General features: G+C 38.4%; 1 protein-coding gene across 6 annotated transcripts in view; it reads right to left on the bottom strand.

Annotated features, from left to right (window-relative positions):
* Positions 1 to 10,876, bottom strand: part of LOC102676230 (sodium/calcium exchanger 3) — an 88,963-nt gene that overhangs the window by 21,466 nt on the left and 56,621 nt on the right. For all 6 annotated transcript variants that reach the window (XM_031510865.1, XM_006616505.2, XM_006616508.2 and 3 more), the window contains exon 6: positions 9,163 to 9,327. In XM_031510865.1, the coding sequence (XP_031366725.1) occupies positions 9,163 to 9,327 (165 nt within the window). The remainder of the gene's footprint in view (positions 1 to 9,162; positions 9,328 to 10,876) is intronic.

Genomic DNA, 10,876 nt, shown 5'->3' with positions numbered 1-10,876 from the left:
TATATATATATTCTAGCATCAACTTTAATCCTCGTGTCTCGTGTAACCTTTTCGATCACCATGAAAACGATTTTCATTACCGATTGAAATTATATTGGAAATTGGAACCGCATCCGCTTCCATATCACACATTGTACAAACAACACGCCTTATTTACACGACAATTGAACGCGTAATCATATTTGCTCATTTCTACGCCCTACCACTTCTCCTCTCCTAAAATAAATCCTCTTAAACAAATACAATTTATTCATTTATTCGCATTCACCCCTAGACAGAGAGAGAGGGGATTCGATCCGTTTTTCCAACGTGCACACAACTCGAGATACGAAACGAGATACGAAATGTTATGTACGCTAAGAGAAGAAACGTTTCGTTGTAATCGGCGTTAACAAAAAAGAAGAATAAAGGAAGCAGATCAGTTGTGTGCCCCTGAATAAATTAAACCGCTTCGTCTGGCCGCCTCTCGCAAGATCGTAATTGCGCGGATATTTTTCTCAATTAAAACCGTAATTCCGTTTCCCGGCCAAGTTTCCGCGAGAGCGAGAGCGAGAGCGAGAGAGAGCGAGAGAGCGAGAGAGCGAGAGAGAGCGTTTACAGTTAAAAATGAACACCGGTTAGTAATGTCGATCGATATCCTGCCAGCCTGCTGGGATTGCGGAGGCCGCGGAAATTACCTGCGGAAATTTCATTTCGTCGGGTTAGGCTCTAATACCGGTCGAGAGCTATTGCCAGATCGTAATGCCGAGATACGCCACTCGTACATTCGTCCATTATTACCCGCTGCTTATTTCTTTATTTTAATCTGTTAATCCGTTAAAATGGACGGCGATTCTCGATTTGTGCTTTCGTCAAATTAAATGATTTTTGAAATCATTATGAAATCAAGAAAGGGAGAATAACGGAGAGATAACGGATGATTTTGGTTGAATTTTTGATTGAAGGATTTTTTTGAGAGTCTTGATAAACAAAATAAACTTTGCTCCATCCGAGATTTCGTTCAACATTTCGTTGAAATGAAAATTCAAATGGGGAAATTTTGGATAGCAATGAAGGAATAAAAGGGGGGATTAATATCGTTCAAATGATCCTAGATATGAGAATCTCTTGCCTAGTCAGAATACTGCTAAACTTTGTTCATCCTCGATTTTCCATAGTTTCATTAAACTTTAATCTTTTTCAACATTGTCGAAGCGAAAATTCAATTTCGAGATATTCAAATCTCGAAATAGAGGAACATTATTATATCGAATTATGAAAATTTCGAGCAAAGAAAATATTTTATTTTCGAAACGATCACGAATCCTCTGTTTAGACTCGATCATTCTTAATTAACCATCGTTTTTCCATCTCTCGACTCATTTTCTTCCTCGATTTTTCACGAATTTTGCCTCTTTCCAAAGGATCGTCAGAATAATATACACGAAATATTTTACACGCCGTTAAACGTTCTAATCTATTGAAAAAGCAATAAACTTTGGACGATGATGGAACAATTCCATTCGACCTACTCACCGAACTTCATTAAAATATAACGGGGGAGCATACGTGAGAGATCATTCTCGCAACGCGAGTCAGTGTGGGACCCAGCTTCGAGGATGAGTTTAATCAAGAACGCGGGTTATCTGACCTCCCTTCCTTCCCCCTATTTCCAGCTAGCTTTATCACCACCAACTGGTTTATCATAAGCTGGCTAGGTAGCCTGGAATGGCTAATGAAGTCCAAGAGCGGTAAATAACGAGAGCAGAGCCGTTTCGCAATTTATTATTCTTGAGAAAGCTGCCAACGCTTGCCAGTTTATCTTCACGATTTTACCGACATCTCCTTTACCCGATTATCGAATTTCTCGGCGTTTTTCTCGGAAAGGGGGAAAGAAATTCGAAGAAATTCTCCCTTAACGCGACTTCATCCATAGCTTTGTGGATGCATTATGTGTACAAGCACGTCCCATCGGCCGCGTATATTACTCCTACCACGACACGCTGTTCCATCAAGTCCTCGGAGAGCCATCGGTTTTGGTTTACGAACCGAGCCCCGAAGATCAAGGTTTTTCTTAATTTTCTATTCGTTGTTCGAGATATACATGTGTACATAATTTCTTGACGTTGCTCTCTGTTAAACGGATCGTGTATCTTTGCATATTCAACGAAGGAATATCGATGAGACGAATGAAACAAGAAATTGAATATTTAATAAGTCGCTCGTCGATGAAACGATATCACGGTTTCGCTTTATCTTCTCTTTTGTTTTTCTTTTCGTGACACTATAAGAAACACGAAAGGATTTTAAAAATAATAGTAAATATATTTCTTTTCTCATGGAACAGATCTTGTATGTGTAAATACATCTGGTTGTATCTTCAAAGAGATATTGAAAAAAGATAAAAGATATTGAAAAAATTAATCTATTACACTATTACGTTGACTACAAGTTGGTAAGCAAGTCGAGTAAGTTAAAGTTTAAACCTTTTGTTTGTAATTTGATCTCCACGAATCTTACAATTGCTTTTTAAAATAAGAGATAAGTAATTGTAAAATGCATAAGAAAGATATAAACTATTCGTTCAAAATTTGGCCAATTTCTTACTCTTAGGGATGACAAACGCTTCGTTTCCAGATTATAATTGCACGAGTGCACAATCGCGACGCCAAGAAATTTGCATCGTCAATTATTCCATACACAACGATCCAAAAGCGCGGTGGAAAGCAACCGGCCAAAGCCAAACGAAATCTGTAATTTTTGTTGTTTTTCGACCGTCGAAATTAGAATTTCATTGCGGCTTGGTCACAGCTGGAGACACGCCCGCGAAATTTTTTGCTGATCAAATTTTGGAACGGTCCCATCTCGCATAATCTGTAACCGATATAAAAATCCATCGATTTACGATCCTCCTACGAAACCAAAACTCCAACACAAATTCGATCTTCTTTACTTTTGCAAAATATCATCGAAATCGTTATCACCAATTGATCATTTTTTGTTAAATTTATAGATTTTACATCCCCCTGAAGGATCAACTCCACGCAGAAACGTGAAATTTTTTTATTTTTCAACAGCATTTTCGATTTTGTCTTTTCGATAATCATTTCTCGTGACATTTTAATATTTCTTCCATTATCCATCGATGTTATTACATCGATATAAATCTTTGCTCCATCAGAAACGAATTTTATTCCATTATTCGAAATAATCCATGCATGGTTTGTAAACGTTCCAAATAATTTTGCAGGCCAAAATGGATAGATAGGGGTAAGTATCCGGCGAGCGGACAATGAAAGCCCGCAAAATCCCTCTGGAGTTGCGATCTCTCCTGCAGGATAATATCATCCTATCGAGCTTCTTGTCGAGAGAAAGAGGAGAGAGAGAGAGATTCTCACCGTTGAAGAGAATCGCCGTATCGGAGACCATCCTTGTCGCTAGTTAGAAGGGTATTTATTTCGAGATAAAGCTCGTCACAGTTTCAGAAATACCGTCCGATCTCAAATTATATATTTCTTTTCTTATCTTTTTTTTTTTTTCATCCTTTGTTGTTTCATTTCTTTACCCAATTTCATTTTTTCTTTCTTTTAATATCCTCCCTTCTTTTTAAAAATTAATTATACACTCCCGATTAATCACGATTAATCACGATGATTTCTTTTCTTATCTTTTTTTTTTCATCCTTTGTCGATTCCGTAATAACTTCGTATAGCATCCATTATACGAAGTTATACGACATTTTTTCTTCCTTTTGATATCCTCCCTTCTTTTTAAAAATTAATTATACACTCCCGATTAATCACGATTAATCACGATGATTTCTTTTCTTATCTTTTTTTTTTCATCCTTTGTCGATTCCGTAATAACTTCGTATAGCATCCATTATACGAAGTTATACGACATTTTTTCTTCCTTTTGATATCCTCCCTTCTTTTTAAAAATTAATTATACACTCCCGATTAATCACGATTAATCACGATGATTTCTTTTCTTATCTTTTTTTTTTCAGCCTTTGTCGTTTCACTCTTTACCCAATTTCATTTTTTCTTCCTTTTAATATCCTCCCTTCTTTTTAAAAATTAATTATACACTCACGATTAATCACGATTAATCACGATGATTTCTTTTCTTTTCATCCTTTGTCGTTTCACTCTTTACCCAATTTCATTTTTTCTTTCTTTTAATATCCTCCCTTCTTTTTAGAAATTAATCATACACTCACGATTAATCACGATTAATCACGATACTTTCTTTTCTTATCTTTTTTTTTTCCTCCTTTGTCGTTGCATTTCTTTACCCAATTTCCTTTTTTCTTTCTTTTAATATCCTCCCTTCTTTTTAAAAATTAATTATACACTCCCGATTAATCACGATTAATCACGATGATTTCTTTTCTTATCTTTTTTTTTTCATCCTTTGTCGTTTCATTTCTTTACCCAATTTCATTTTTTCTTTCTTTTAATATCCTCCCTTCTTTTTAGAAATTAATCATACACTCACGATTAATCACGATTAATCACGATGATTTCTTTTCTTCTCTTTTTTTTTTCATCCTTTGTCGTTTCCCTCTTTACTCAATTTCATTTTTTCTTCCTTTTAATATCCTCCCTTCTTTTTAGAAATTAATCATACACTCACGATTAATCACGATGTTTTAAACCGTTGTGACGCGTTATATATTTTAAAAATCTCGAAAGAGTCGATCGATTTTACCGCCTAGGGACTCGAATTCGAGACCTTTACAGCTCCGATACACCGTTTACTTCGCCGTAAAGTTTCTCCAACCATCACATTAGAAGCGCTCCTTGGAAGAAGTTATCCTCCCGGAAAGCGAGTAGCTTCTCTCTATCTCCGTTCTCGTTTCATTACCCTTTTTCCCATCAATTATACCATTGTTCCATTGCATAAACCTGTTTTCTTTTTTTTTTTTCCCCTTTTCCTTTCCTTTCTCCCTTCGTAAATAGATTTGCAGAGAGCAATTCCCCGATCTTTCCACTTTTCTCCAACTTTGTTTTCTCCCTTCAACCCCCGCTCCCTCCATGGCTGTTTCGTGTAACTCTATCTCCGCGTGATTGATGGCCCCCGTCAACTCGTGATCTATCGCGTTAATCACGGGATACCTCGTTTTACGCTTTCATCTTTTTTCTTCTTCTTTCCACCGGTCGTTAAACGGATTGCTGCTGCTATATATATCGAAGAATCTCGTCGTTGTCTTAATCTTCTCCCCGTTTTGATTTATCGTTCCTCCCTCTCCCCCCCTTATCCTTATAACAAACGAGGCGAATTCTCATCGCATCTTAACCTCTTCATCGACAAGCTTCTCTCTCTCTCTCTCATATATTTTCCATTCTTCTTTCTCTTACTCTCTTTTCGTTTCTTTTCATTTTTACGCATCCGAAGTATATACTTTCTATTTCCTCGAGTCAAAATAGAAGGAAAGACGAAAAGGAAACGCGTGCACAAAAGGGAAAAGGGGGAGGGTAAGGATATTTGTTGTCAATAATCGTGACGGGCGTGGCATATGCGATGTACTTGCATTTGATGAAACGAAAGGGGCAAGGTTTCATTCGATTCTTTCGAGATCGCGTTATTCCCGCGATATTTTCTAGGACACTGCAGCATCCACCCTCCTCCTTTCCCGCGTCAATGATCGCCACGGAGCTCTTCTCTTCCCTCGCAACCACCTTATCTCGAAAATTTCTTCCACGATTCTTCCACGATCGATAAATCGTGGCAGATGATCGAATAATATTCCAAACGAGTGTTTTTCGAATTTCAACAATTGGAATTCATTCGGCGCGGGGACGACGAGTTGGAGTAACTTCAAAATTTTTCCCATTCATTATCATATTCGTTTCACGATATATTCGAGTTGAAATTGAAATGATCGTGGAATCACGTTTGCAACAATAAAAATACTCTCTCGAAGAATTATTTTTATCGAATAAGTATTTACCGATATCGATATCTAGTTTCTCGGGAATAAAGAATTCGACAATCATTTCTATAATTTATAAAGGATCCAAATACTTTTGCTTCGCTTCCCCCTTCATCTAATTTACTCTCAAATTAGCTAAGCTTCAACATCTTTATAACACCAACAGTTTATTTTTCACCCTCGTAATTGATCTTTATAAAAAGATAGAAACGCGCGCGTGACTCGAATTTTAAAAAATTAGAATTAATCCGAACGGACGACGACCACCCCTTGGCGCGAATTAGCCGGCGTTTCTCGTAAGGAAAAGATGAGGAGGAGGGAGGTGTGAAAAATATTCGTATTCCTGAAACGGGGGGTTCCATGTAAATTGGCTCTCGCGGCCACGCGAATTATTACCTCGAGGGCGTGTCATGAACACTCTTCACTCTGCCCCTCTCCCTCCTCTCCTTGCCCGACGCTTTTATCGAGTGGCTGTCGACCCGGCGGCCGATCGAACCCCGATCGAACCTCAACCCCTCTGCACACGATCCGCCGGGGAAAAACCACTTTATAGCCACTCTAGATTTAGCTGAAGGATTCTTCGCACGAGCTGATCGCGGTCTACCCTTCTCTCGATGACGATGACGATGATTTAACCGGCCCTCGTCACCGTGTCACGTTTATCCAACTTCTAGATAATTTGCTAACCTCTCCTCCTATTTTTAATTCACATTTTTGCGGAAATTGTATGTACATTTTCGTTGTTGACGATAATTTTAATCTCGAAAAATTTTCAATTTTCGTTCGATATTAATTAATTTTAACTACTATCGCAATTTGGAAATTGCATTTAATTTTTGAAAATTGTGCCTTCGAAATTGGTCGTCCAATTATCGAACTTGTTGTTGTTCCGTTGATTTTTCAATTTGCACAGAGGTGACTGTCAAATTTCGTCGGTGGAATTTCCTTGCCTAGGAAGGTGATATTTTTTTGCGCGTTTTTTTTTTTTTTTTGTAACCTAACCTGAAATATCCACGACCATCCCGTGTAATTTAATAACGTCCCTTGCATGAAAATGCCGAAACTTCCTCCGCGCGTCTTCTTTTTCGCAAGAGAGCCTCGATGAAAATTTAAAGAGTTCCTCGAGGAAGGAAGAGGATTCGTCGAGCGGAGACGTCGTGCAAAAAAAAAAGTTAATCATTCTCTAAACACGATTGCAACGTTTTATCTATCAAAGAAAAAAAAAAAAACGGCCAGGAACGAAAAGAAAATGGTCGATAATAATAAGAACTCGTAATTTTCATTCACCATTGTTTCACCTCTCTTGTTTCAACTCTTTCAACACCATTCCATCCCTCATCGATCGATTTCGAATCGCTCGAACGCGATTCCCATTTTTCTCCATCCATTATCGCGAATCGAATCGAATCGAATCGAATCGAATCGAACGCGACAGACACTTCACAACCATCTGTGCGTACGATTTAAACCAATTGAATTTTTATTTCTTTGGAAATTTTTCTTCTCTCCCTCTCCAACGCGCACAAAAATGGAATTTCATAAATTAACGCCGCTTGTACGACGCGATATTTCGTTAAAAAAAAGGGAACACGCGCGATCAAAAATTGGTTTTTTCGACGGTCTCTCTTTACAATTATCGGGCAAATATCATTGACTTTCGTGTTTTTTATTCCTTCGCGTGGAAGGGGAAAATCGCGTTAACGATTCGTTTCGCCCGTTTTCGTACGCAAAAGTATGGAGGAGGAGGAGGAGGGAGCTTTTTATGGAAATTAATCGAACGCCTCCTCTTTATTGGATGAAAATCGTGAAACGCCGATTTTGCGATTACCGGATCGCGACTCGATTATTTATCTGCAATTTGACAGGAGGGTGGAGGGAAAAGAGAGGATGATGTTTAATCTCTCCCGGCTTTGAATAATTCTCCATCCCCCCTTTTGCCGTGCTCGTAAATTATGTTACCTTTATTCGCGCGTTAGTCACACGAATTTCACCCAACTTTTTCAAATATTTGAATTGCAGCCTAACGAGACGAGAATTCGTTAAATATCGAAATACCGTTTTTTCGTCCGCGTATTAATTCGAAAACAAAGGATTTTTCATGAGACGAACGAAATTTTCTTCTGTTTCAAGAAAGAAAATTCTTCATGGTAGCTTAAAAACTAAGAGCCAAGCTTTAAATTCCTAGTTGCTGATTAGTTCCATCTATTCTTTCAACGTGGCCAGTGGTGGAGGTCAACGATAATCGGACAACTTTTAATCAACCCCTATCCCTCTCTCTCTCTCTCTTCGATCGTTTCGAGGCGATCTCTCTCTTCTTTTCCCGAACAACAATATCGTGAACTGTAGAACGAGAAACGCGAAACAATGTCGTTAAGGAAGGGAATAGGAAGAAGTTCTGGTGACTAGAAGGTAGCCTGGTTAGAATTTAGAAAGTAAGTAAATACGGTCCACGGAGAAAACTCAATTTCCATTTCCCGTGGGAGTCTTTGCTTCCAGTAAAAGTATCCACTTCGCAGTCACGTTTCAACGTTGTTGTCGCGGTACACGTCCCGGTAATTCACTACGCGGTAACATCTTCTCTAAGAAATGACTTCTTACCATCCTCAGAATCCAGATTCTTCCATGGGACCGATGAAAGATCGCCAGAATCTGTTCCGTGATTCGTGTACCTCAAAAGAAATCGAAGAGGAGCCACAATATATTCACAAATTGATCCAAATACGTAATAAAACTATTTACGTGTTTAATGTCGTTTACTTTCAAAACGAATCTTTCAAATAATAAATTTTATGGAAAATTCCCTCGATCTCGAGTGTCATAATGTATTAATTAAAAGATCGATGAACTTCGTTATAATAATAATTACTCGTTGGCTCGAGCAATCTAATACGTAATGCTTTATCAACCTCGGCGATAAATAATTTTTATCTCGATAAAACGACCAATTTTTCGATAACAAATTTCTATCAAACGAAGTTCAATTTATATTCTACCCGAGCAAACCCTATCTATCACATTTAACCATAAACAAGGCGTAACCAACGGCGCAACTTTTAATTTATTAATTACGCGTTCGAGAAGGCTATGCGAAAAATATTTCACATTTATATTCGCTCGCCTGTTGATAAACACAACTTGCGCGTGCCAGATGCAGCGCCTCCACCTACCTCACCCCCTTCTTCTCCCCCCCACTCCTCCACGCTGGGAAGAGCGTTCGTTCGACATCTGGAAAGAGCAGAACTTACCCGTGGGAGGAACGAACGCGAACAACACTTTCCACAATATCGTCACGCCGTGCATCAGATAGTCCAAGGTGGACGGCGCCGCTGATTCCCCGCCACCCTCGTCGTCCTCGTCGCCCCCGCTCACCGTCAGTGCCTCCGTGAACTGTTCCTTCCAGGAACTAGTACCTGTCAACGTTATACATTATTAATTCTTCTAATTTTCTCCAGTTTGGAGAAACGATTATCTTTGGGAAATAAAGAATAAATATAATAATAATGAATTTAGGGTATTGGAAATTATGTGGTATAAAATTAGGAGAAAGTTGTTTGATTTCAATCGCGTTGAAAGGAAAGGAGCAAGCCAAGGAAAGAGGAATTTGGGACTCGTCGATGAACTTTCGAACGTTTTTATCGCGTAAATTGTCTTGTTGACAATTTCTTATTTCTATTTCTATAAATTAAGTACGATGAAGAAGTTCGTGGATAATTCTTAAGAAAAGAAGGAAGCATTAGATTCTTTCAGAGGAAGAGGGGAATTTCCCTCGTTGGTTAATTTATATTTTTCTCGTTGGATAATTGGCAAGGTTTCGACGCCGTAAAATAAATTCAGGTAACGAGATCGTGTACCTGTGATAAAACGAGTTCGAATTTCATGTGTCGATTTCGATACAGGCAATAATTTCCACTTAACGTTTCAAAGCGTGCCACTTCGTTCGCTTCGTTCGAATGTAATTTTTCCTCGTTGAAGATTGTTCCAAAGGGCAACGCGTTACGCCTCGATCAATTATTTTATCAACGTGAGAGGAGGGTTGAAATGGAAACGAAATCACGAGGGAAGGGAGGAAAGTATCAAAGCTATGGTTATAAACCAAGAGAAGAGGATCTTTTTAATGATAAAATTCCGAACAAGTTATGCAACTTTCCTCTGCTCGGGTATTTAAGCTTTTTACCCTATTACCTGGTCGATGTTTAGTTAAACGTTCGAAAAAAGCCTGCACACCGCTTACTTACATACAAAGAATACCCTTTACTTTTTTCACAACTCGACTTGACGAAATTTTAATAATTTTATAACCCTTTTATTTTAGATTATTTTAGATCGTAAAAGTTTCCGTTATCTTCCTACATTTTCATCTTAGAAACCGTAAATTCAACTTACTACCGGGTCTTTTATCGTCGCGATCATGCTCGAAATTTATAGACAAATAAACACTCGAAGAGAATTCTCGACAAATTTCAAATATCAATCTTCATTCGAGATGGAAAGCTTAATTACAACAAGAATAATTGTAATCGTTGGTCTGTGTGGAAAACACAACGAGTCAAAAAAAAAGAAAAAGGAGATGAGAGAAGAATAAAACGTAAGAAAGAAAGAGAAACTATTAATTTGAAATCGCGATACGAAAAGAAACGACTTTCGAGGAAAGAAAAACGCTTGAACCGGTGTCAAACGAACGATAAAACTGGGATCTCGCAAGGACAGGTCTCGCAGGAGTTTGGCCGCGGATGTGGGTCACAGTTTCTTGCGGAAAACGCGAGACAACCTTGCGACTCCCCCCTCTCGAAAGATTTAATGATTCGTTTCACGGATGGAAATCCTCGCTCTAGAAGAAGCATTTCGAAAAGATTTCCTCGCTTGTTCATTGTTGGATCCCCTCGCGTGAGATTACCAACGATGGTCAATCTCGCGAAACGAGTATTCCATCGTGTTTTAAAAATCTTTTATTCTTTCGAA

The sequence above is a fragment of the Apis dorsata genome, unplaced genomic scaffold (assembly GCF_000469605.1).
Source record: "Apis dorsata unplaced genomic scaffold, Apis dorsata 1.3 scaffold_265, whole genome shotgun sequence".
In the NCBI taxonomy this organism is placed as follows: domain Eukaryota; kingdom Metazoa; phylum Arthropoda; class Insecta; order Hymenoptera; family Apidae; genus Apis; species Apis dorsata.
The sequence above is the reverse complement of the archived record's forward strand: the minus strand, read 5'-3'. Positions and strand labels throughout refer to the sequence as shown.